The sequence below is a fragment of the Anomaloglossus baeobatrachus genome, chromosome 7 (assembly GCF_048569485.1).
Source record: "Anomaloglossus baeobatrachus isolate aAnoBae1 chromosome 7, aAnoBae1.hap1, whole genome shotgun sequence".
Lineage (NCBI taxonomy): Eukaryota > Metazoa > Chordata > Amphibia > Anura > Aromobatidae > Anomaloglossus > Anomaloglossus baeobatrachus.
The window spans coordinates 55919441-55947318 of NC_134359.1; the positions used below are offsets into that span (position 1 = coordinate 55919441).

The following is a 27878-nucleotide window of genomic DNA, read 5'->3' on the forward strand; positions in this document are numbered from 1 at the left end:
ATCTGGCTGTGTGACATCTCACCTGCGACCTCCCAGCGACATACCTGCGATCCCTATCAGGTCGCATCGTTTTCGGGATCGCTGGTAAGTCGTTGTGTGTGACTGGGCCTTAAGTGGGCTACTTGCTGCAGTTTTGATAAAATCAAAGACTATCGCTAGAGAAATAGTAAACCTTTTACCATGTAGACCTCCACATTCCTCAGCTCTGTATAACTCCGCCCACACCAACCACTAATTGGCAACTTTGTGCCTATGCACAGTGTACACAGGAAGCGGCCAATCATTTGTGTGGTATGGATTATGCAGAGGTCAGTAGTCAAGGAATTGCTAGATCTGCATCAGATAAAACTGATTTTATCAGCCTAGTAAGTGACACATTGCTGGAATCAGGGTCTCTGATTCTCTACATTATGCTGCTCTCAGATGGGGGAACAAAAACCTGGTGATAGATTACCTTAAGGCTATATGCACATGTTGAATATTTTGTTAAAGAAATTTCTGCACCATTTCTGCATCTCTTGGAGGGAAAAGCGCAGTGTAAAAACGAGGCGTTTTTGCCTCGTTTTTTGTGCTTTTGCTGCTTTTTTGCATGCATATTCTTCATTGCTTTCAATGGTGAAAAATGCAGACAACAATGCTGAAAGAATTGACATTCTGCAGATTATTTTCTGCACCAAATTTGCAAGGAGAAAAAACTCAACTTGTGCACTACACTTCAGGCTTCTCATTGACTTTGTTGGCATCGGATTTGCCTGCAGTTTTGTGACAAAACTGCACTAAAAAAATGTCTCAAAAAGTGCGATAAAAACGCACTGTGTGCACACAGACTTAATGCTGTGATGATTTAGAGCCAACCAGGAATGAGGTGACTAGTCTAATAGGCAGGTCCCCACTAGCTTGTTTCTATCGCTGCTCCATTTGACTGACAGGTCTCACTCCATACACACAGACTAGGGGAGTGGAGCAGGCAGAAGCTGCCAAGGACCTGACTCTTGGGTTAGTCTAGTCCCATCATTGTCAGACGGCTTTCTAAAGTATTTTTGTAGAGTTTTGGAGTAAAACATACATGGCTGCACTAAGGGTTCTGGTTCAAGCAGCATGAACTACGGTAGCTCTCAGAATCCCTTTAAGCTATAATTTATTTTATAATGGCAGAAGGATTATCTGACCCAGAAATAACTGTGTGCTGCAATGCAAGACTGGAGTCCTTTTGACGTTGCCTAAATTCTCTATAAACATTTCCTTGATAAAGCTGGCTATACTTGGATGACCACTCATTAGCCAGCTATTGATTGCTCTTGGTGCCCATCATGGGAAGAGGGCAGTGAGTTTCAGCCAGACCCTTCTGGAGCCGGCTTATCAATTAATAGAGCAAAGGATTTGGGGCTGAAATTTATCACCCCCGATCCTTCTTATTCCACCATCATCTTACGTTTGGAATGTTCCAATATAAATAAGATGGTTTCGTAATAATTTAGAGCAATTGGTCCCTGTTTTCTCTCCTCTTTTCAGAGACACGGTCAGAAGAAAACCATAATGTGAGGTGCTGTATGTTAAAATTGTAGCACCCCTGAGCCACTAAAGGCACTACAAGGAACTGCATCCTCTTGGGGATGGAGGACCTACCCCCTGGGACCTGGAGTACCAGTGCCGATACCACCAAAGCACAACCAAAATCCTAGTTCTACACTCTACACCGAGGCTAAAGGGTTAATCAAGTAAGGGGATGGTCGTCTAGAGTTAAGAAGGAGTCCTGGGATTAGCCAGCCTGGTGGGAGGTGACACACACACACACATTCAGAGAGAACTGTGGCACACAGAGAGGTGCGCGGACATGCTCGAGCTGGGTCTGTGCAACGGTGATCCGGGGGCACAGGAGAGAGGTCGCCAGGGCGGGTATGGACAATTACCGCTGGGACCAGAGCACGCACAGGGCCCTAGATCTGGCGCCAGTTCTACAAGGCTTGATAATCACGGTGTGGACACATTCATGGACTTCACCGAACCAAATAATCAGGGGGCATCAGCAGTAAACTAGGATCGGGGTTCGGACAATTACCTCCCCACAGGGTCAGCACTGCCCGCCATACGGAGAAGGAGACTGATACCCCAAAAGGGACAGTCGGGCCCCAAACGCCCTATGCTACGGGGACCCAATCAACAGAGAGTGCCAGGGACAGAACAACCTTGGTCACTAAATTGGCACTGATACTCCATGGGACCTGAACCAGTCATCCACGGGTCAGAGTAAGTTAGTAAAGACTGTTGGTTACAACCTTGTGTGGTCTCCGTTATTGCCCTTCACAACTCCCAGGCACGGCCCTACCTGCGGAGGGCCCAACATCATTGCTGCAACCACCACCAGCCCTGGGAGTACCCACATTCAGCAGCGGCGGTTCCACATCCTTGACCGCAACCCTCAGGTGGCGTCACGTACACTAACTTTCATCCCTACTTAAAATAATTCCCCTTTTTACAAGAGAAGCCCCAGGGCACGGGATCGGGCAACGGCCACCAGAGTGACATTCCCATTTGCAACCGCCCGGGTCCGAGTACCCCCTTCCCTGGGCGACACAAAATGAACAGATATTTTGCAGTTTTATCCAATGATTCATAAAGGTTTAGGAATCCTTGTGAAATTTCATAATGGTAGAATAACCTAAACACATGCAGCATCCCTCTTTTTATCCTTTTGAATAGTGAACTTCTGAGTATTGTCAGTAGGCAGTCTATTAATCCTCGGGGTAATACAGTCATTTTCTGGGTCTAATTTCTCTCTAAGTTATGAATTGAATTGTATCAGTGTAAATGAGTTGTAACATATTGTAGATAAATGATAATGTGTTTTCTCCTCATTCCACAGCTGTGCAATGGAGGATCTGTCACCGATCTCGTGAAAAGCATACTGAAATGTGGGCAACGCTTGGATGAAGCCATTATTTCATATATCCTATATGGAGCATTACTGGTAAGAAATTAACGGTAAAAAAAATCATGATTTCATAATGATTTTTCATAGGGCTGCATGTAAACGAACTGCATTATCCTATCCCAAAGAAATTGCAATAAGTTTACAATATATTCCCAAATATTCCTTAGTGACCACCAATACGACTTAACAGAAAAGGGAGATATAAAAGAATATTATCATTTGCCGGGAGGAAATTCAGCAGCTGTCGGCTGTACACTATAGCTGCATTAGTCCTGATCGGTGTTTGCACCGACCATGGCTGTTTAACCTCTTAGATGCTGCTGTCAATAATGGCTATGGCATCTATATGGTTAACAGAGTGAGCAGGCTGCTCTTTAACCCCGTAAGTAAACCTACAAAAATTCCCAAAGGAAAGGGAAAGTCCCAAAACCAAATGAAAAACCTAAAAACCTCAGTGACTATCTCAGATACACACTAAATAAATCAAGATGAGGAACCACTGAACAAAAGGGACCAGAATGATCAAATACAAAAGTTTTTATTGATAATAACCATAGTGAGCAAAATGACAGACAGTGATAGCAACATGATGGAAAAAATTGCCAGACACAAAACTGCGCCACAAAGAGCCACCAGATGACAGTAAGCACTGCTGGTCCCAAAGTACAGGGTCAAATAATAAAGCCTAGGCTGAGGAGGAGAGGGTGAAGCAAAGTAATATTAGACAGATAACTAGAAATCAGCCCCCACACATGCTAACGCCTTAAGCAGCCATACGCCTCCTGATGAAGCCACACTCGGTGAAACGCGCGTCAAGGGCTCTTTCCCTGCCACCTGACTTGGCTGTTTGCCTGCTGCATACAATGTCTCAAGGTAACAATGTCTTCATTTGATTATGGCTGCTTAAGGAGTTAGGAGGTTTTTTGTTTTTTTTTTTCTTTAACCCCTTTGGCTCCCTGAGGTCATGATTGTAGGGTCCTGATGGTCACCATTGCAAGTCACATCCAAATAATGATCCTAGCGTCTGCCGGCTACGGTGACCTATTCAGAAGGTAGCAAAATTTAAGTAATAAAAATAACATTTTTCTCTCCGGTCATGCCACTTTCCATTAATTCCTTAAAAGCAGCTGAAGGGTTAACAAACTACCCGACAGCAGTTTTGAATATGTTGAGGGGGTTGTTTTTAAATTGGTATCATTTTTTGTGTGTATCTAGGTCCCCCAAATTAATTTCAAAATTGAAGAGGTTCCTAAAAAAATAAGTTTTGTAAATTTCCTTGAAAAATTACTACTACAATTTTAAAGCTTTTAACATCCCAAATTAAAGGACATTTTACAGATGGTACTGATGTAAAGCAGATATGGGGTAAATGTTATATATTAGCTATTTTGTGTGGTCTGACTATCTGGATTCAAGGGCATAATTGTTAAAAACAATGGCCAATTTTAAGAATTATTTGTCAAATTTCTGATATTTTTTATAAATAATTGCAAAACATATTGACCTAATTTTACAATTGTCATAAAATATACGTAAAAAATAACAGTCTCAAAATCAATGCTGAGTGATTGCCACATAAAGTGACACATGACAGATTTGAAAAAGTGGGGGTTAAAGTTTTGTCTGGATTATTAAAGGGAACCTGTCACCAGATTTGGTGACTATTAGCTGCGGCAACCACCACTGTGCTCTTATATACAACATTCTAACATGTCGTATATCAGAGCCCAGGCCGCTGTGTAGAACATAAAAATGACTTAATAATACTTACCTAAGGGGCGGTGCCATGCAGACTGGTCAAATGGGAGTCTCCGTTCTCTGGTATCGCCGCCCCCTCTTTCGGCCATCTTTGACCTTCTTCTGAAGCCTGGGTGCGTGACGCGTTCTACGTCATCCACACTAGCCAGCATTGAGGTCCTGCGCAGGCACTACAATACTTTGATCTGCCCTGAGCTCAGGGCAGATCAAACTGCGCCTGTGCAGGACCCCAGTGCCGACTAATGCTGACGATGTAGGACGCGTCGTACACCCAGGCTTCAGAAGAAGGAGGACAAAGATGGCCAAAACCGCCGGTACTGAAGAGCGGAGACACCCAAACAACCAGTCTGCACTGCACCGCCCCTTAGGTGAGTATTATAAAGTGATTTTGACGCTCTACGCAGTGGCCTAGACTCTTATAAGCAGCATGTTAAGCTGGTGTCACACTAAACGACAGCGACAACGACGTCGCTGTTACGTCACCATTTTCGGTGACGTAACAGCGACCTTGTAAGTCGCTGTTATGATCGCTGCTTAGCTGTCAAACACAGCAGAAGCAGCGATCATAAGGTCGCTGTGCTACATGTTCAGAGAGCAGGGAGCCGCGCTTAGCGCTGGCTCCTTGCTCTCCTGCAGCACACATCGGGTTAATTAACCCGATGTGTGCTGCAGCTACATGTCACAGTTCAGAGAGCAGGGAACCGCGCTTAGCGCTGGCTCCTTGCTCTCCTGCAGCACACATCGGGTTAATTAACCCAATGTGTGCTGCAGCTACATGTCAGTGCAGAGAGCAGGGAGCCGCGCGCACTGCTTAGCGCTGGCTCCTTGCTCTCCTTGCTACAGTATACATCGGGTTAATTACCCGATGTGTACTGCAGCCACATGTCACAGTGCAGGAGCCGGCACTGGCAGCAAGAGCGGAGGCTGGTTACCAGCGTAAACATCGGGTAACCAGGGAAAGGTCTTCCCTTGGTTACCCGATGTTTACGCTGGTTACAGCTTACCGCAGCTGCCAGTGCCGGCTCCTGATCGCTTCATTTCGTTGCTCTCTCGCTGTCACACACAGCGATGTGTGTGTCACAGCGGGAGAGTGACGACCAAAAAATGAAGCTGGACATTCAGCAACGACCGGCGACCTCACAGCAGGGGCCAGGTCGTTGCTGGATGTCACACACAGCGACAGCGACGGGACGTCGCTGCAACGTCACAGAAAATGGTGACGTAGCAGCGACGTCGTTGTCGTCGTCGTTATGTGTGACACCAGCTTTAGAATGCTGTATATAAGAGCCCCCTGGTGGTGGCCGCAGCTTTTAAGCCCCACAACTGGTGACAGGTTCCCTTTAATCCTATTTTCAAATGATTATTCACAGAGATAATTGTAGGGAACTCCCAGACCAGTGACAAGTAGCATCTATCACTCTGGGTGACCTGCCTTGTCTACATGTAAGGCCACATTTAGACATATTTTTTTCCTCCTATATAAAAGAAGATGAATTTTCATCAGTGTGGTGGATCAGATTTTTATTAGTGTTTGGTCAGTGTGTCCATTTTTGCATTCTGTGTGTTATCTGTTTTTTTACCTCCCCAAACTACTTATACGTGTATGTAAAAGACAAGTATAGTAATACCTTTACGTGGTCAGTCTGTTCCTCTGTTAATGAGAAATCAGTGTTTGAACTTATGTTATTTAGTCACTTATATAGTATGATGGGGTTACTCACTCAGCTTGCTTCTCAAGGTAACGACAGGAACACTTTAATTTAAAAAGTCCAACAGGTTTATTTCAACCATACATAAACCGCTCTTCAGGAACATAACACAAGCCCTTTTCTGGCTTCAAGAAACATATACACAATTTTAAAGTGCTTTTCACTTGCGGTACACCCTCATAGATTCGGACACAACTTCACCCCAGAAGCATCCTAGTGGAGATGTAGCAGTCTCCACACACTGACCTAGCCCGGTCAGGTCAAGCAAACCCTCTCTGTCTCTCTCTCAGAGGTTTCTTCTGGAGGTATAGCAACCTTCACACACTGACCTAGTCCGGTCAAGTCAAGTGAACCCTCTCTCTCTCTGAGGTTTCTTCTGGAGGTATAGCAACCTCCATACACTGACCTAGCCCGGTCAGGTCAAGCAAACCCTCTCTGTCTCTCTCTCAGAGGTTTCTTCTGGAGGTATAGCAACCTTCACACACTGACCTAGTCCGGTCAAGTCAAGTGAACCCTCTCTCTCTCTGAGGTTTCTTCTGGAGGTATAGCAACCTCCATACACTGACCTAGCCCGGTCAGGTCAAGCGAACGCTCTCTCTTTCTATCTCTCAAAGGTTTCTTCTGGAGGTATAGCAACCTCCACATACTGACCTATCCCGGTCAGGTCAAGCGAGCCCTCTCGCTCTCTCTCTCTCTATTTCTCAGAGGTTTCTTCCGGAGGTATAGCAACCTCCACACACTGACCTAGCCTGGTCAGGTCAAGCAAACCCTCTCTCTCTATCTCTCAGAGGTTTCTTCTGGAAATATAGCAACCTCCACACACTGAACCCACTGAGGACAAGCAAATCATCTCTCTTAGAGGTTCCTTTCAGAGGCATAACAACCTCCACACACTGACCATTTGTCAATCAAACAGACACCATTATAACATATGACACACACCCATCGGTAAAGGTATCTGGATAGCCAGACATGCCCTAATGAGTCTCATAATACTACAGGTACCAGAGTCACCATCTTACAATAGTGCTATTACTTCAACAGTGCTTCTTGATATACAAATTAGGCTGAAGAGCTATTTATAGATGTGAAGCCTCTGTCAGTCCAGTTCTATCTCTTGCCTTGCTTGCCTGACAGTCTCTATGATGTGTGACTTTAGGCAAAGGCTCCGTCAGTATAAGAAAAGAGCTGGAGTGACAGAAGCTTCAGACCTACCATACTGTAGCTCTTCAGCCTCAATTCCAACACTGATTTCTCAGTAATGGAGAAACGAACTGGTCATGGAATGGTATTGTTGGACTTTTCTTTGAAAGAGCTACATGCACAAATACATATCTGGGCTGTGCTGATAGATTGTCTTTAAAATTACAATCTTGACTCTACAATATCTGTATTCTCCACTATCTCAACTACTGTAGAGCGCCAAATTCCTTGCCATTTTACATATTCCTTAAGATTTTGCAGATAAAAATGGTAATTCTACCGATGCATATGATATGCTGGAATTTGTAGTTGCGTAACAGCTTGGGAGCCACTCGTTAGGCAAACTGCATCTATCACCAGCGAGCTGACTGCTATTCCATCATATTACTCATCCCTTGCTGGTGGTAGTCACTTATAAGACGCCTGCTGTGATCTCAGCGAGGGAGGGTAGAACAGCTGTTGTGCCGGACAGCTGTTCCTTTGCACCATCGTAGAGATATCATTAGGATCCTAATAGCAGGGTAATTATTTTTAACAGGGGAGTAATTCTTTTCTGTTTTCTTGTTCAGGGTCTCCAGCATTTGCACAATAATAGAATCATCCATCGTGACGTGAAAGGGAACAATATTCTTCTGACAACAGAAGGGGGAGTCAAGCTGGTTGACTTTGGTAATCATTGCTTGCTATGTACTGACGTCCTGTCGGCTCGGAGCTTGGAGACACTCCACAGGTTTAAGTGATAGTGTTCAGCAGGAACCCTTGGATACTTTGGGTTTAACAGATGGATCTCCCTCTGAGTCGCTGTCACATAATCTGTTTTGGGTGGCGGGAAACAGCCTAGATTTTAGCTCAGGCATTTTATTTACCAACTCAGTGGCAATCTGCTGGCGTCTATTCCTGCGCTGCCTCGCTCTCATTTATATTCAATATTCCATCTTTTGCATATGAAAAGAAATTGCTCATTCCTCACAAATGGTGTTAATAGCCTGAAGCTCATCTATTCCCTTTGAGCAGAAGGTAAAGTGGTCCTATGGGTGTGAAAACCAGCAGATCTATATAATTTGTGATTATTGCAGTTGATGTAAGCCTGATTGAAATGAAAACGCAAACAAAGGAACGAAAAAGAGAGCAAAGCGGCAGACAAGAGCCGAGAAGAAGAGGCAGATTTACATATATTATTTAATGCAGAATCGAATGTCAGAAGAGAACAAATTGGGGCAGATTTATTTATCTTGTGCAATATTTAGACAGTGTAAGATCAGACAATACAGAAGATGCACCAAATATATCATTTATTTATCAGACTTTGCAACACCTCTTGATTGGCTTTCGTTGTGTCACTTTTTTGTGCCTTTATTTTTATCCAATTTAGAGTACATGGTCACATTTATACCATGCCCTTTTCTTGCCAAATAATCAACAAAAAAAATATTTAAAACCCATAATTAAAAGGTCTAAATCTAAAAGCAACAATTTGTACCAAAACAACTTTTGTGCCCCTAGGAGGTGGAGTTATTGGACAGTCAAATAATGCCATTTGCAGATTGATCCTGCCCATTATAACGATTGACAGGACAGATGTTGTTCATTGCTCTTAGAAATGTGGATGAACTATAAGGTCTGGAGTGAATCTCGTTGATTTGCTTGGGTCTGTGTCATGGGTATGACACGGTAACCAGGAGTTAAGGCCCTTAGACTGGCCTTCAGACTAGGTTAGGTTAGGGCCCTAACTGTTCCTTACTCCAGAGGTAGATTTGATGGTAGCCAGGTCTGGACCGCCAATATAGTCCTAACTCCTGAGCAGCCCTGGTCTAACACTCCCGGGAAGGCCTGGGACAGTAGTAAAGAATCCTACAAATACCTACAGACAAGGGAAAACCAAGGCTCAAACTCAATGCAAGCACACACAGGGGAAAAAGCAATACGTGCTCAGGGAGAAATAAAGTACAGAGAGGATATAAACAAACAACAAGGATATTTACACTGCAAACCAAATTGCATACAACAGTTCACCAACAACTGGATCACAACGTACAAAGACTGATAACGCTGGAGCAAAGCTAGAGTTATCTTCGGCATGCCAGGCAGCTGTAACAGGACATCAGCAACCTGTGACCCCAGCAGCAATTCCCCAGCCAGCAGGAATTAACTCCTGCTAAACCAAGGACCAGAGAGCACTAAACAGTAGATGCCCGGCTCTGGCTGAGCAACTAAGGAGCATCAGGTTGCCTGCCAGACTTTGCAATGTGAACAGAGTCTGGAGTCGCCATGAGACCTAGTGAGTGAGGGGCAGAACACCACATGACAGTCTGTAATTTTATCTTGTGTTATTAAATGGCCCTAAATTAGGGACATTGTTATTTAGCTCTCAGTAAAGTCAGGGTTAATATTTGTGATTTATGGGAGAAAGCATCGGTACTCAGCCCAGTGCGAGCCGCTTGCAGTGTTTGAACAGCTCACACTGATGATAATAACAGTGTGATGAAATGTAGTGTGCCCCAAAGAAAAAAAAAATGGAAAAACCCTTGAGCTGCCAATAAGTGACTTCAAATGAAGTTCAGGTCAAGTCCGGGTCTAGAACAGAACTTTAAAAAAGTTTAGCTGGACCAGCCGAACCCGAACTTCCACGGGTCCACTCATCTCTAGCTGAGACTTGATGGTTGCTGTCCCAATAACCTAGTGAGCAGGGAAGCTGAAAACACCGAAAATGTGAGAATCTGTGGTACCACCATTGTCTTATGCTTGGGGTCACTGCTGTACATTACTATGGTGTGAAGCTGGTGAACTTCCGTAGGTGAAGCTGCTTTGTTATGTGACATGTCAAATGAGAAGTAATTTGCTATTTTCCTTTATACTTAAAATTAACCTCCTGAGTCTGTCCCATCAGTTGTCCATCCATATCTCTATAGTATCCTGCCCTCAGACGCTGTTTCTGTTACTTAAAAAGTAATTTTGGGCAAAAATTGGGCACTATCAGATTGACTTTGTCTGTATTGTCTCCACCTCCTTGTAAGCAGATAATTCACATATTGTGTGGGTGTACCGCCCCCGTGCCAGCAGCCGGGCTGCTGCTCGAATCCGGATCCTCGGTGGCTTTAGGGGTCTCCGGACCCGGGGGTCACGCGGCCACTCGATGAAGGGGGGCTATGTACAGGGGGATTAGAAGTTCGTGACGCCACCCACAGTGCGTGGTAAGATAGGGTACCACCGCTGCTGTTAGGGACACCCAGTGACGGTGGTAAGGCAACAAGATCTTTAACCCCTTCATGGGTAGGGGTTTTTTGCCCCGGGAGCCCGTTGATGGTGGTGAAGTGGTGCCATTGGGAAGTAGAGGGTTACTGCGTACTCACTCAGTCCAGGAATACTGACACCAACAACTTGTAAACCACAATTCTGAGCACATCTGCAGCAGGGAGGGAGTACGCATGGATCCGTGCCCCTCGGTGTTGCTTGTTAGCCTGTGACCTTTTCCGTGGCACCTTCTTCACTAGTTGGACCCTATAGTGTGGAACCAGTCTGGTCTCGCACACCCGTATGGCTAACGGAGTGAGCTTGCTCTCAGGATTCACGCTCGGGATTTTCTGGTCTGTATTTGGGAAAGCCCTATCCCACCGGTGCGCTAGTACCCCGATTTTGGAGTGGGTGAGGGATGAATCCTGAAGACTTCACCCCGTCGGGTAAATTACCGGGCTGCGGGAAGCTATTTCCCGGCCTAGGGTCCACGTACCCCGGCGTGCCCTGGCTCCTGCCCGGAGATGGCTCAAGGCCGCTGGCTGCCCTCCTCGGCAGATCCGTGCCCCTTGACACGATCCCCTGCGACCGGGGTTCCAGCTCCTGCCAGGTCCAGACCAACGTCTGCCACCAAGTACTGAGGAGCCCAGCTCCCAACCTGTGACCTCTCTTCTCAAGAGTCACCTCACAACTCTCCTCTTTTTGACACTTCTCACCTCCCCTTACCAACCCCCCAAGTGGGAGGCCCTATTCCCTTCAGGCCCCTCAATGGCATGTCCGGTGGGGGTGGTGCAAAGTGTTCCTTGGATTTTGACTGGCTTGTCTCTTAGCAACACCAACAGACAGGTATCCGTAACCAAGGAGGATGCGGACACTCTGCAGAAAGGCAGATTGCACAATACCCTGTGACGACCTGATAGGCCAGGGCGTCACATGGGGGTATCCTAAAGTGTTTAATCAATAATTAAGCATCAGTTTGGGCTAAAAACAAGTTTAGAAAATATATGAAAAGAACAATATGGTAGAGGAGGTGTTTCTTGGGGGGGTGAAAGGATCTGCCAAGTTCCTTTAAATACCCTAAAGTTCTGTGTGCTTTTGCAGCTGCTGCCTGGCATTGGGCACTGGTGCACAATTTGCTGGTAAAGTCATGGCTCAATTACGGTTTTCTGTGCCTAAAAATGTGTGACCAGTTAATGTAGCCCCAATACCTATAGAAATCACTTTCCCAAGAGAAAAATGACTAACTAAATATAGGATGTCCCGAGTCGTCTAACACCTGTCACCTGCGGTGGTTGCTTCTTGCTGTGAAGTGAATGGCTTTGTGTCTATAAATACATTAAACCTGTGTTTCTCCCTATGATCAGATTGCATTGCAGACAGCGGTGGAGACCTATAAATAGAGAATAGTCCTGAATATCTTGCTTACCGTGAAAATAATGGTACTTACAGTAATATTTCTAGCACTGTTAATGTGGAATGTCCTATACAAAGCCACAGCTCAGCCCAATTACTTTCTATATAGATATAGAAGTCCCTTAAAGGGAACGTGACATGAGAAAATGTCCTAATGATTAGATCAGGTTAAATGTATTTTTAATTTGTTTTATATTTTCCATACGATTATATATAATAAAAAGATAAATTTTGCAATTTTACACTGGAAACCAATCTAATACTTTCAGCTCAAACAAAACAAAATAAATATGGTCAGCTTTTTACTCTAGATGGCAGAGTTCCTTCCATGCACGATTGTCACGCTAGGTACGGGGAAGAACCAAGCAAGCAGGGAAGGGAAAGGAAACCCTGTGTCTAGGGAAAGGGAAGATGGTGACCCCCTGACCAAACCTACTGCTGGTCCCTCACCACCCTAGATAGGTTTTGCACCTATGTGCCGAGCAGGATACCTGACCCTAGGTATCTCTAGTGCTGGGCCCTAAATAGGTAACGGAATGCATGAGCTCTTTGTCAACCCTACTAAACACTATAGAAGACACAAGGAGGGAGAAATGCACAGATGACACCAGTAGAAGTTCAGCAAGGTTTTCAGCAACGATACCACAGAGGAGTCCAAGCCACCTGCTTGCACCCAAGGCTTAAATGAACTGAATAATATCACCAGCACCAGTCCAAGGCAGGAAGGGGATTTAAACACCAAGAGAATGCTGATGATCAGCAGCTGGGTGGTCCAAAAGGTGGAGAGATGAATCCAGCAGGAAAGCTACCTATACCAATGAATACTGACAGTAGGAACAATGGAAAGTCAGGGAGCATTTTGCGAAGTGAAACACCGTGACCTTCTATAGCCAGAAACCAAATGACTGTCCGTCACCCGTGATGCACCCGTGACAATGGAAGCTCAGAGACACCAAACTATAAAGCAGGTAATCCAATAATCAAGGAGCTCTTCATAAAACATCCAACTTTACTGAAACCATATTAACATTCACCTGTGTGTATGATCTAGCCAACATGTTTCGGACTAGGTCAGTTGTTACCCATGGTTTTAAGACATGAGTAATCCATGAGCAAAGGCTGATGTTGTCCAAAACATATCCGTTAGACCATACATGCAGGATCCATGTTAATTTTATTATGGTTTTCAATGAAGTTGGATGTTTTATGAAGAGCTTCCTGAATGCAGTAATATCTGTTTTTTTCGTACTTCCAGCTCTTTTCAGCAGTTTGCTTATCATCAGGGTCATGGTTACAATGGCAGGTAACATTTCTAGAAAAAATAGATAACATAGTATCCACCATTCAATATATATGATGTCAACGCTCCTGAGCATGCTCAGATAACACTTATGTACAGGTCTGAGTTAGTCTATTGCTTCTAATATGAAGAATAGGTCGTAGGACTCTAATATTAGGCCTAGTGGCCAGTGTGAAAATTGCACCAATTTTATTTTACTATACATAGTGATAGGAAATATAAAAAAACATGATCACATATTGTTAAAAAAAAGACACAACAGAGAAACACGATTTAAACACACATAACTTTTAAAGGGGTTTTCCACAATAAATTATTTTTTTCCTTATTATGCTCAACGTGTAAATAGCAAAAAAAATCCTTACTCAACCTCCGCCAGTCCAGTGCTTCCTCTTTGCTGTTGCCCCCAGGCTTTCGTGATAGACTGCTGTAGTAACAACATGACTATTACACCCTGCTGCCAATCACTGGGCTCAGCGGTCTTGTGCCGACTTTCTCTACTTGACTTGACATCAATTGTTGTAAATCTATCGGCAGAAAATGTCTATTGAAAACTAGTAATAAGGAAATCTGCTGAAATCTGGATGCTCTAGTGCTTAGTGAAGATGAGAAAAGAGCCAAAGAGGATGCACGGAGCACCGGCCGGCAATACAGGTCAACAAGAAGGTGGCCATTTTTCTTTCCGACCCTCTGCAACGGATTCAGCAGAATATTAATATTTTTGTGAAATTTGAGGCAAATTCTATTCACCTTTAACAGAATTGCTCCTGAGAACCGTATAGCTGGATCCTGCACTTTGTGCACCGAGTGGTTCAACACCCACAGCCACATCAGAAAACGCTACATGTAGGGAACTAAATCCATTCCGGTGCAACAACTGATTCACAGGAAGAATGGGAATGATCCAACAGAAAACTATGGGATCAGTTCCAGTATCAATTTTCCTTAAGAGTTTTTCTACTAAGCAGTAGAGGAGAACGAATGGACGGCTGGATATACAGTTAGGTCCAGAAATATTTGGACAGTGACACAATTTTCGCGAGTTGGGCTCTGCATGCCACCACATTGGATTTGAAATGAAACCTCTACAACAGAATTCAAGTGCAGATTGTAACGTTTAATTTGAAGGTTTGAACAAAAATATCTGATAGAAATTGTAGGAATTGTACATATTTCTTTACAAACACTCCACATTTTAGGAGGTCAAAAGTAATTGGACAAATAAACCAAACCCAAACAAAATATTTTACTTTTCAATATTTTGTTGCGAATCCTTTGGAGGCAATCACTGCCTTAAGTCTGGAACCCATGGACATCACCAAACGCTGGGTTTCCTCCTTCTTAATGCTTTGCCAGGCCTTTACAGCCGCAGCCTTCAGGTCTTGCTTGTTTGTGGGTCTTTCCGTCTTAAGTCTGGATTTGAGCAAGTGAAATGCATGCTCAATTGGGTTAAGATCTGGTGATTGACTTGGCCATTGCAGAATGTTCCACTTTTTTGCACTCATGAACTCCTGGGTAGCTTTGGCTGTATGCTTGGGGTCATTGTCCATCTGTACTATGAAGCGCCGTCCGATCAACTTTGCGGCATTTGGCTGAATCTGGGCTGAAAGTATATCCCGGTACACTTCAGAATTCATCCGGCTACTCTTGTCTGCTGTTATGTCATCAATAAACACAAGTGACCCAGTGCCATTGAAAGCCATGCATGCCCATGCCATCACGTTGCCTCCACCATGTTTTACAGAGGATGTGGTGTGCCTTGGATCGTGTGCCGTTCCCTTTCTTCTCCAAACTTTTTTCTTCCCATCATTCTGGTACAGGTTGATCTTGGTCTCATCTGTCCATAGAATACTTTTCCAGAACTGAGCTGGCTTCATGAGGTGTTTTTCATCAAATTTAACTCTGGCCTGTCTATTTTTGGAATTGATGAATGGTTTGCATCTAGATGTGAACCCTTTGTATTTACTTTCATGGAGTCTTCTCTTTACTGTTGACTTAGAGACAGATACACCTACTTCACTGAGAGTGTTCTGGACTTCAGTTGATGTTGTGAACGGGTTCTTCTTCACCAAAGAAAGTATGCGGCGATCATCCACCACTGTTGTCATCCGTGGACGCCCAGGCCTTTTTGAGTTCCCAAGCTCACCAGTCAATTCCTTTTTTCTCAGAATGTACCCGACTGTTGATTTTGCTACTCCAAGCATGTCTGCTATCTCTCTGATGGATTTTTTCTTTTTTTTCAGCCTCAGGATGTTCTGCTTCACCTCAATTGAGAGTTCCTTAGACCGCATGTTGTCTGGTCACAGCAAGAGCTTCCAAATGCAAAACCACACACCTGTAATCAACCCCAGACCTTTTAACTACTTCATTGATTACAGGTTAACGAGGGAGACGCCTTCAGAGTTAATTGCAGCCCTTAGAGTCCCTTGTCCAATTACTTTTGGTCCCTTGAAAAAGAGGAGGCTATGCATTACAGAGCTATGATTCCTAAACCCTTTCTCCGATTTGGATGTGAAAACTCTCATATTGCAGCTGGGAGTGTGCACTTTCAGCCCATATTATATATATAATTGTATTTCTGAACATGTTTTTGTAAACAGCTAAAATAACAAAACTTGTGTCACTGTCCAAATATTTCTGGACCTAACTGTACAAAAACAAATTTATATAATTTGTGCCAAGGCAAAAGGAGATATAGGGTATGTGCACACGATCAGGAGATGCTGCTTTCTAGACGCAGCATCATTCCTCTTGCTGAGACTGTAGTGTTTTCCGTGGGAGAATGCAGTGCTCGTGCCCACGATCAGGATTCTGGGTGCAGCGGATTTTTTCTGTGCTCTCCCGCCAAGAACACTCGCGACTCCGCAAGAATAAACTGACATGTTGCGTTTCGGGAAGCTGCACCACATCACAGTTTACACTGCGTAGAAAGGATGCACAGTGGGCAGGAGATTGCTATAAATCCCATCCACTGTGCTTGTACTGTACAACGCAATGTTTTGGATGAAGCTGAAAACACTCTGCATCCAACACGCTGCTGATCCTGATTGTGGACACTCAGCCTTAGGGTACAGTTCCACTTGCGTACAGCTTCCGATGCAAGAGCATGGGAAATGATATGCTAATGACCCTCTGCTGCGAGTGTCAGCTGAGAGTCATGCGACTGTGATGCAATCTTGCGATTGTATTACAGCTGTGGAGAAGAGGGAGGGAGCACTTTCTTCCCATCTCCTCCGCTGCCGGTCTCTGCGTATATCGCACTGCAGTTGGATGACATGCGAGCGCAGTGCGATGTTTCACACTCTCCCATAGACTTGTATGGGGGTGCGTGAGCTGAGACTCGCTGCCAAACGCAGCATGCTGCAATTCATTTTGCATGCTGTTATGGCATGACAAATCAATCGCAGATGGACAGTGCCCCATAGTTTTGCACTGGTGCAAATACAATCTGATGTTTTATCGGATTGCACTCATCCGTGGAACCGTACCCTTAGGCGGGCTTTGCACACTACGACATCGCAGGTGCGATGTCGGTAGGGTCAAATTGAAAGTGACGCACATCCGGCATCGCCTGCGACATCGTAGTGTGTAAAGCTTAGATGATACGATTAACGAGCGCAAAATCGTCATAATCGTATCATCGGTGCAGCGTCGGCGTAATCCATAATTATGCTGACGCGACGGTCTGATGTTGTTCCTCGCTCCTGCGGCAGCACACATCGCTGTGTGTGAAGTCGCAGGAGCGAGGAACATCTCCTACCGGCGTCACCGCGGCTTCCGTAGGATATGCGGAAGGAAGGAGGTGGGCGGGATGTTTACATCCTGCTCATCTCCGCCCCTCCGCCGCTATTGGCCGCCTGCCGTGTGACGTCGCTATGATGCCGCACGACCCGCCCCCTTAGGAAGGAGGTGGGTCGCTGGCCAGAGCGACGGTCGCAGGGCAGGTGAGTGCATGTGAAGCTGGTGTAGCGATAATGTTCGCTACGCCAGCTATCACACGATATCGTACCTGCGACAGGGGCGGGGACTATCGCGTGCGACATCGCAGCATCGGCTGCGATGTCGCAACGTGCAAAGCCCGCCTTAGAGAGAGAATTTTGTTGTAAATTGACAAAGGTCTAAAAAGTGCATAAATCTGTTAGGTGTGATGACTGATGGCAGATAACATACTTATAATCTGGGATTCTCAGTAATGTCTATTTCTGCTCATTGCAGGAGTGTCTGCACAGCTCACCAGCGCTCGCCTGCGCAGGAACACGTCTGTGGGTACTCCATTCTGGATGGCACCGGAGGTAGGACGATCTGCGTTAATGATCTCTTTTGCCAAAAGTTCTGCGCTTCACATTGACGTGGACTTTATATGGAAAGATTTGCCCTGGATTAGAAAATCATAATTGTTTTTTTTCTTCCAAAAACTACACCTATCCAGCACAAGTGTGCTATATCAGAGTGCACATCTTCTGAAGCAAAGCAGAAGTGTTAAAGGGATATTAAAGTGTACAAAGTATATCATCTATCCATTCTCAGTTGTCATCAAAACCTCCATAGACAATGAATTATATGTGATTGACTGGTGCATTCAGCGTTTCCTGAACGGGGAGAGAATCAGGGGAGAACGGGGAACATAAATCCAACTATGACCCACACCGATCTGACAATTAGCACCTATGCAGTGGACAGATTAGACTTTTTGTACATTGGAACACACCATTAAGGGCCATATGATGCAGAGTTATAGGACATTTACCCAATTTTTATTCTTTATTTGTTTATTCTTTAATGCATAAAATCTCCTGTTGTTGGGAAACATTAATGAGGTTCAATAAAAAACTAAATTAAATGTTTTCCTTCCTATTTGCAGGACAGTGTTCCTGATGTTCTTTATAGTGAAGCCTTTTGGGTTCAATGCTGCCCTATTTACCGTTAAATTCCCTTTAGAGTATTCTCTAACACGGTGTGTGGTTAGTGCATCAGATTATGCTGCAAGTGGATAATTGTAGCACATTGCTGGAGTTTTCTCCTGCCACTCATCAGGCCTAATACTGAAGTCTGTGGATGGCACCAGGGGATTCAAGGTCACATCCAGGTTAATAGCTCGCGGGCTGTTTACTTTTACTCACTATTTATCTAAAATGAACTCCAATGATTTGGGTTGATTGTTTGCGCAGCAAGTTGCCATTTAAGTGCATACAATGGGGCAATCACTGAAGTTTGTAATAAAGGGGTCCACTCTCTTTTGGTGCTCTTTGCTAACGACGTCTATGTGCAAATTAGGAAGTAGAAGTCTAGGCTATGTGCGCACGTTGCGTACAGTCACTGCAGAAATTTCTGCAGCGATCTGAAGAGCACACGTGCGCTTCAAATCGCTGCAGAAAATGTCCGTAGTGAAAAAAAAAAAAAGCCGATTCCATGCGCTCTGCCTGCAGCTCCTGCCATAGACAGAGCAGGGGCTGCAGGCAAAGCGCACGGAAGAAGTGACATGTCACTTCTTAGAACGCGCGCTTTGGGCAGCAGCCGAATCACTGCGCTCTAAGACGCCACGTGCAGACATCTCTTGCATAATCTTCATAGATTATGCAGGGGACGCAGGACGCATGCAGTTACGCTGCGCTACAAAGCGTTACTGCATGTAATTACGCAACGTGCACACATAGCCTAAGGGGTACTTTGCACACTACGACATCGCAGGTGCGATGTCGGTGGGGTCAAATCAAATCGAAAGTGACGCACATCCGGCGTCGCTTTCGACATCGAAGTATGTGAATCCTTTTTACTACGATTAACGAGCGCAAAAGTGTCAAAATCATATGATCAGTGTAGCGTCGGTCATTTCAATAATTTCAGAAGGACCGATGTTACGATGTTGTTCCCCGTTCCTGCGGCAGCACTCATCGCTGTGTGTGAAGCCGCAGGAGCGAGGAACATCTCCTTACCTGCATCCCGGCTGCAATGAAGAAGGAAGGAGATGGGCGTGATGTTTACGTCCCGCTCATCTCCGCCCCCCTGCTTCTATTGGCCGCCTGCCGTGTGACATCTCTATGACGCCGCACGACCCGCCCCCTTAGGAAGTAGGCGGTTCGCCGGCCAGAGTGACGTCGCAGGGCAGGTAAGTGCGTGTGAAGCTGCCATAGCGATAATGTTCGCTACGGCAGCTATCACAAGATATCGCAGCTGCTATGGGGACTATAGCGCTCGGCATGGCTACCATTAGCTTGCGATGTCGTAGTGTGCAAAGTACCCCTAAGGTCTAGGACACATGGCGAAAAAAACGGTGCGAGTGGAATGCAATAAAAAAAATCGCATTCCACTCGGACCATTATTAGTCTATGGGGCCACTCCCTAATCGGACCGAGAAAACAATCGCAGCATACTATGGGTGCAATGCGATCCTGTTCCACTCGCACCTATTCAAGTCTATGGGGCGAGGAAACATTGTACTGCACTCGCGTTACACTGGTGTAATGTGAGAGCAATGTGATTATTGCAACAGCCGGTAATGGAGGAGATAAATCCCTCCCTCTCCTCCACAGCACCAGCCCTCCCCTCCGCAGCTGTGGTCTGATCACACGACCCGTAGAAGCACAAAAATGTGCGAAACGGCCGTCGTCCATTAGGGGGCCTGCACTCGTCTCTCTCCCCTCTACTTTTAACTGCACATGATCATGGAATAAAGCACTTTGGAAATTTGGATGGTGTCTGCCGTAGATTTCTGCTTCCTGGACATTGGTTCTGATTGCATGATCTGACCACAGTCGCATGACCCTCGCATGACACTCGTCTTCTGCTGTGCTGCGAGCGTGTGCCGAGTGTCATGCGAGGACTCGCAGTAATCCCCGTGTGGCCTCGGCCTAATAGTAGGCTTAATGTGTGTGTGTGTCTGTATATATTGTAAAGAAAAAAAAATCAGCAGAGAATGTATTAAGCCACAGTTAGTTTATGTTTTCCACACAGGGCCCTGTAGGTTTTGATTTATTTTTCACTTAACAATAAAGAGCTTTATTTATAAACTGCATTTTGTATTTTCTTGTGTTAGCTTTGTCTTATATTTAAATTTTCTTGGTGATCTGAAACATTTAGGTGTAACAAACATGCAAAAGAATAAGAAATCAGGAGGGGGCAAAACATTTTTCATAACCCTGTATATATGTGTGTGTGTGTGTGTGTGTGTGTGTGTGTGTGTGTGTGTGTGTGTGTGTGTGCACGTATGTGTGTGCGCGTATGTGTGTGTGTATATATATATATATATATATATATATATATATACACAAACACACGCACAGTACAGACCAAAAGTTTGGACACACCTTATCATTCAATGAATTTTCTTTATTTTCATGACTCTGAAAATTGTAGATTCACATTGAAGGCATCAAAACTATGAATTAACAAATGTGGAATGAAATACTTACCAAAAAATTGTGAAACAACTGAAAATATGTCTTATATTCTAGGTTCTTCAAAGTAGCCACTTTTTGCTTTGATTACTGCTTTGCACTCTCTTAGCATTCTCTTGATGAGCTTCAAGAAGTAGTCACCGGAAATAGTTTTCACTTCACAGGTGTGCCCTGTCAGGTTTAATAAGTGGGATTTCTTGCCTTATAAATGGAGTTGGGACCATCAGTTGTGTTGTGCAGAAGTCTGGTGGATACACAGCTGATAGTTTTACTGAATAGACTATTAGAATTTGTATTATGGCAAGAAAAATGCAGCTAAGTAAAGAAAAACGAGTGGCCATCATTACTTTAAGAAATGAAGGTCAGTCAGTCCAAAAAAATTGGGAAAACTTTAAAAGTATCCCCAAGTGAAGTGGCAATTAGGCTGAAGAAATTGTCCCGCCCACCCTCCCTTATGTTCTGTTTCGGGTCATAGTGGCTGTGGCGGTTGGGGTGGGGTCCTCGAAGTTGGTGAAAATTGGATTGGGGGTCCCAATGGAGGTGGAACCCCCTTTAATTTACTGGTTTGGGGAGTGGTCTGGTGATCATGGGGGAACGTCGGCTTGGTGGTGCTGGTTCCCATGTTTGGTGGTTTAACCCTTCCCCCTCATATTTGTTTTGGTGCTCCCGAGTTGGTGGTTGCGGCTGGGAGTAATGGGGGTTTAGGGGGAAGGTAAGATTGGAGTATTGGGTGATCACCAGACTGTTTTGAGCTTCGAGGACCACAACCCCCTTTTCTTTTCTATAATGTTATTGTAAGTTATGTTTAAATAAAGGCTGCTGTGGCCATTTCATCCATTTATGTGTCTGTGGTTATTTTAATAAGGGGTTAAACTATTGGGGATGGAAGTTGGGTAGCAGTATAGAGGGGCACCCGGACTCCACTATGCCAACGTCATGCATATTTCAGGATTTCCTTAGCATTGCATGTGCAAGTGATTAAATTATCACCTGTGCATTACTAAGGAAATCCTGAAATATGCAGTATTGGTGACTCTTGAGGACTGGAGTTGGGAACACTGCTTTAGAGGGCCATTAGGGAAATTTGACAGCACTTTTTAATAAATGTCAAATACTAAAATCACCATTGACTCTTTAAAGAAAACTGATCAATAGATTTATGGTGCCCGAACTATCAACAGCATGAATCAGAGCCTGGCTTCTAAATTGCAGTCAGGTATGCTTTACTCATCATTGCTGCTGCATTTAGGAGAAAAAATAATTTGAGATGCTGATCAGGGATAGTAGGGAGAGATGTGACTAGTCCAATGCAGCCCCTGTCCAGCTTCTTCCTGCCACACTCCAGTTCATTGACAGGTCTCTACCATGAGCATACATAGGGAAAGTGTGACGATATGCCACTAGGTGTCACTAGAAGCTACTAGAGACAGTGAAGTCAAACATGCCGGAGGTCAGAAGCCAGGAAGTCAGATAAGGTACACAGGGAGTGAGCAGAACAGAGGTCACGGTACAAGCCGGAGATGAGAAGGCAGGAAGTCAGATACGGTACACAGGGAGCAAGCAGAACTAAGGTCAGGGAACAAGCCGGAGACAGAAGGCAGGAAGTCAGATAAGGAACACAGGGAGTGAGCGGAGCCAAGGCCAGGGTACAAGCCAGAGGTCAGAAGCCAGAGGGATAACGTCAGGGTCAGGGGCACAGACAGAGAAAGGTAACAAAGGTCCAGAGTAGGGAGACAAGATCAGAACAAGAAAACTCACGGGAACCAGAGAACTTACTGCAGAGCAGGAACTATGACTGGCAGCGTTCTGGGTGAAGTTGCTCTCTAATGAAGCTGAACACTCACCCGGAACAAGGCGCCTGAACACAGGCCCCTCCCCACACCAGCATAGGACCCGAAGGCTGAGAAGCCACCCGTAACCTTGAGCATAATACAGAACATTGGCTTTGCTGGAGAGCAGAGCACTGTGGATCATGACAGAGAGTCCTGTCAATCAACTATAGCGGGTTGAGGAGGTTCCGGCCAGGGATTTCATCAAACAAGTGAGTTTTATCCCTACAGTCCTTGAAGGTTGTCTGTGTTACCTCTGAAATACACAGCGTCTAAGAGAAAAACATACATGACTTCAGGGTTGGACTAATGCTGCTTGAAGTTCTTGCAACATGAATCTAATGTCAAGTTCCCTTCAACTTTAATCAAGACAAAGTACATTGAGAAATGGATCCATTCTGAGTTCTGCTCTGGGTGCCTATAATCTTTGTATACACCCGTGCTCAGAAGTTTATTCCAATCATGAAAAGCTTTTAGTGTAATATAAAAAGATATGGTTCCATGCTGGAGTCCCAGTTTTAATCTCTCTTTCTCATTTGTGTACTCCACACATACCGTCCTCTCCGGTGGCGGTTCTTATCATTTCTATAGTTTTACAAATATTCATTCCATCACGGAGATTGTCATTAAAATGTAAATCGGATGTGTGTCACCCATAACAATGTCCATGCAAAATAAATTATTACACTTGTGTTTCCTTGTCATTGCACCCATGAACAGAGGCTTCAAAATACCAGTGAATTTTACTCTACCCTTAGGAATGTCCTCTACGTCCCTCCCGTTTTCATCTGACTTGAATTTAATCACTGCTTTTTTAATGTATCAAATAAAGAGGGAATAAAATAACTGTGGTGCCAGGCGGTAACATGAATTCTGACTACTTAGAAAGCAAAGTGATATATTTATAAGCAAGAGCAACCAGCAACTACCATAGTATTAGAAACAAAAAGTAGACAGTTGCACTCTGTAGTGCTAAAATATGTGGAACAATGAATATGGGAAGATAGACATGCATTACTGCTATGAAAAACATGTAAAAACTGAGATATTTGGCACACAAATATGGCCAGTTTTATGTGAGCCCAACAGCCAACAGCAAGGCGACCTCTTTTTGTTGAGTTCCTATCAAACTAATGCCTCTGTTTGGGTTAAAAAACCTACAATTTTTGTTTTTTTTTTAACCCAAAGAGAGGCATTAGTTTAATAGGGATCCAGCAAAAAGAGGTCGCCTTGCCATTGGCTGTTGGGCTCAAATAAAACTGGCCATTTTTGTGTGCTAAGTATCTCATTTTTTACATGTTTTTTATAGCAGTAATACGTCTATATTCCCATATTAATTGTTCCACATATCTAGCACTACAGAGTGCAACTGTCTCCACTTTGTTACTATGTTTCATGTTCAGTTTGCAGCTGTTCACATTAGAAAGGTAGGATGTGCCATCAGTCTTTTTCTTAGACAACGAGTATTAGAGGCGGACATACTATAAGTATAGTTGCATAGGCGTCCGAAAGGTAAGGGGGCCCACTTCCACCTAAAAAGCAGCAAACTTGACACCGACCCATTATTGAACTACAAAGGGCCCATATAATATTCTTGCACAGGGGCCCTCCTCTGTCTGTGTCTGCCCCTGCTCAGTATATATGCACAAACAGATATATGTTACTGTATTGTAACCAATGTTCATACTATCATACACTTCCAAATAACACTTGCATACAATGCAAACACAATGTTGACATTCAGTGTCCAAATAAAAGCACTATACAGTGCCAAAAAGGCCTTCTTTTCACCCTCCAGCTTTATTTCCCTCTAGTGTGGAAGTGAAATACTGGAAAGAAACTAATGCAAGAAAGGATTCTATTCTTCACAGTGGGATTGTTAATATTCATCCAGAACATCAGTTGTTTGTTGGAGCCTTCAAAGAGCTGGATCAGAAAATTCTCCAGGTTGCGGTTTTCAGTGCAGTGTAAACTTTTGAAACAACAAACTGCACCCATAACACTATCATATATTTTTTACACAAAGGTGCCATTCAGTGTCCAAATAATTCTGCCATCCAATGTCTGAATAGTGAAGGAGAAAATGGAGAAACCATCGGTGGTCTAAGGGCTGCACTGTTCTGTTGATATTTTGGGGTCACTTAAAAAACAGGGACATTAAGCAAATAGTTTGCCACCTAATCCTGCCCCAAGTAGAACATATGAATGACTATTGACAATTGTATTTCTATTGGAAGTAAGTCTAATGGCTGCCATCATAGGGTACCACAGTGGTTAATGGCTTCTGGAAGGAAATAGTTCAAGTTTTAAAAGGAACCTGTCAGGTGCAATATGCACCCAGCACCACGAGCAGTTCTGGGTGTATATTGCAAATCCCTGCCTAGCCGTCCCTGTGTACACCACATAGATAAAGAGATCTTTACAAAAATTATTTCTAAAGATACTTAGATCCTTCATTATATGCTAATGAGGCCAGGGACTAGTCACAAGGGCGTTAGTTCCCTTGGCTAGTCGGCCCCCTTAGCATGTAAGCACACCCCTGTAGGCGTACTAAAATGCTAATGAATGTGCAGAGTCAGAGGATGGTCGCTCTCTGCTGCCACCACGTCAGACCATGGATTTTGGCTCAATGCGCATGAGCCCCGGACTTTCGGTCATGCGCACTATGAAGCCAGGTGTATGCGTTCCGGCTTCAAGCTGGTGTAGTGCGCATGACCGGAAATGCTGGAGACTTCTGATCATGTGCATTGATCGTATGCTCGACATTCTGAGGCGGTGCAACGGACACAGGTTCACGCGTTACTGCTGATGATGACTCTGGGCAATGGGGATTGAATAACCTGTTAGCACGTCCTTTTGGGCATGCTACCATATTAAGAGGACGGAATGAGAGCAGGAAGTAGCGCCCTTGAGACTAGGCCCCACGCTCATTAGCATAAGAGAAAAGATCTTTAGAAATACTCCTTCTAAAGATCTCTTTATGTATGGTACTAGATACAGGGACGATTAGGCAGGGATTAGCAATATGTACCCAAAACTGCTCGTGGTCCCGTATGCATATTGCACCTGACAGGTTTCCTTTAAAGGTTTACTCTTGGATCCATGACCAATGTCATATCCCTTTCATTATTGAATCCCTCTGTCTTTGCTTCTGTCTACTCCTTACTTGAATAGAAGCGGAACGGAACGGTCATGTGGGGCTCTGGGGTTGAATAGACTGAAAAGATTAATTGTATTAACAAACCTTTAATTAGTCCTCAACGCGTTTCAATAAACTATCTTCATCAGGTGGTACTTTCACATTGCGATCCTTTTTTTTCCATTCCTCATATACGTCTTACTTGAAGGCATGTATGCTGTTCTACCTAGTCTGACTTTCTTGTGGTCAGTGGTCATATTGGTCCTATTTAAGTTCTCTCCTAAGTTATCATGTATCAGTTGTGTATTGCTCTGACTCTGAGTCTGATCTGAATCCTGATCTTATTTCTTGACTTCACTCTGTTTCCTTCTGTACAGTTCCAGTCCTGATTCTGTTTTTCTACAAAGTGTCTGTAAATTGAAGAACAATCAATAAATACATTTATATTTAAATACATATGTGGACAAAAGACTGGCACATTATTTTTTGCTTCCAAAGACCTTACAAAGGACCATGGGACATTAGTTATGTGTTGAGGAAAAGTGATTCCGGCAGCTAAATAGGAAAGGGTTCTTTACAGTTAGAGCAGTCAGACTGTGGAATCCCTGACCACAAGAGGTAGTAATGGTATATGCAATATCAGAATTTAAATAAGAGGACTGGATGCTTTTCTCACAACAAATAGCATTTTTGGTTATAAATAGTTTAGCGATAAAGTACAATTGATGGAAAAAGGTTGAACTTGATGGAATTTTCTTTCAACCTATATAATTATGTAACTACAGTCAGGTCCAGAAATATTTGGACAGTGACACAAGTTTTGTTATTTTAGCTGTTTACAAAAACATGTTCAGAAATACAATTATATATATAATATGGGCTGAAAGTGCACACTCCCAGCTGCAATATGAGAGTTTTCACATCCAAATCGGAGAAAGGGTTTAGGAATCATAGCTCTGTAATGCATAGCCTCCTCTTTTTCAAGGGACCAAAAGTAATTGGACAAGGGACTCTAAGGGCTGCAATTAACTCTGAAGGCGTCTCCCTCATTAACCTGTAATCAATGAAGTAGTTAAAAGGTCTGGGGTTGATTACAGGTGTGTGGTTTTGCATTTGGAAGCTGTTGCTGTGACCAGACAACATGCGGTCTAAGGAACTCTCAATTGAGGTGAAGCAGAACATCCTGAGGCTGAAAAAAAAGAAAAAATCCATCAGAGAGATAGCAGACATGCTTGGAGTAGCAAAATCAACAGTCGGGTACATTCTGAGAAAAAAGGAATTGACTGGTGAGCTTGGAAACTCAAAAAGGCCTGGGCGTCCACGGATGACAACAGTGGTGGATGATCGCCGCATACTTTCTTTGGTGAAGAAGAACCCGTTCACAACATCAACTGAAGTCCAGAACACTCTCAGTGAAGTAGGGGTATCTGTCTCTAAGTCAACAGTAAAGAGAAGACTCCATGAAAGTAAATACAAAGGGTTCACATCTAGATGTAAACCATTCATCAATTCCAAAAATAGACAGGCCAGAGTTAAATTTGCTGAAAAACACCTCATGAAGCCAGCTCAGTTCTGGAAAAGTATTCTATGGACAGATGAGACAAAGATCAACCTGTACCAGAATGATGGGAAGAAAAAAGTTTGGAGAAGAAAGGGAACGGCACATGATCCAAGGCACACCACATCCTCTGTAAAACATGGTGGAGGCAACGTGATGGCATGGGCATGCATGGCTTTCAATGGCACTGGGTCACTTGTGTTTATTGATGACATAACAGCAGACAAGAGTAGCCGGATGAATTCTGAAGTGTACCGGGATATACTTTCAGCCCAGATTCAGCCAAATGCCGCAAAGTTGATCGGATGGCGCTTCATAGTACAGATGGACAATGACCCCAAGCATACAGCCAAAGCTACCCAGGAGTTCATGAGTGCAAAAAAGTGGAACATTCTGCAATGGCCAAGTCAAT

At 44.2% G+C, this 27878-nt stretch overlaps 1 protein-coding gene across 1 annotated transcript in view; it reads left to right on the forward strand.

Moving 5' to 3' along the window:
• The window catches only part of MYO3B (myosin IIIB), a 544035-nt gene that overhangs the window by 39387 nt on the left and 476770 nt on the right, over window positions 1-27878 (forward strand). The window contains 3 exon segments of the mRNA XM_075319688.1: window positions 2864-2968; window positions 8172-8271; window positions 17762-17838. Of these exon segments, the coding sequence (XP_075175803.1) occupies window positions 2864-2968; window positions 8172-8271; window positions 17762-17838 (282 nt within the window).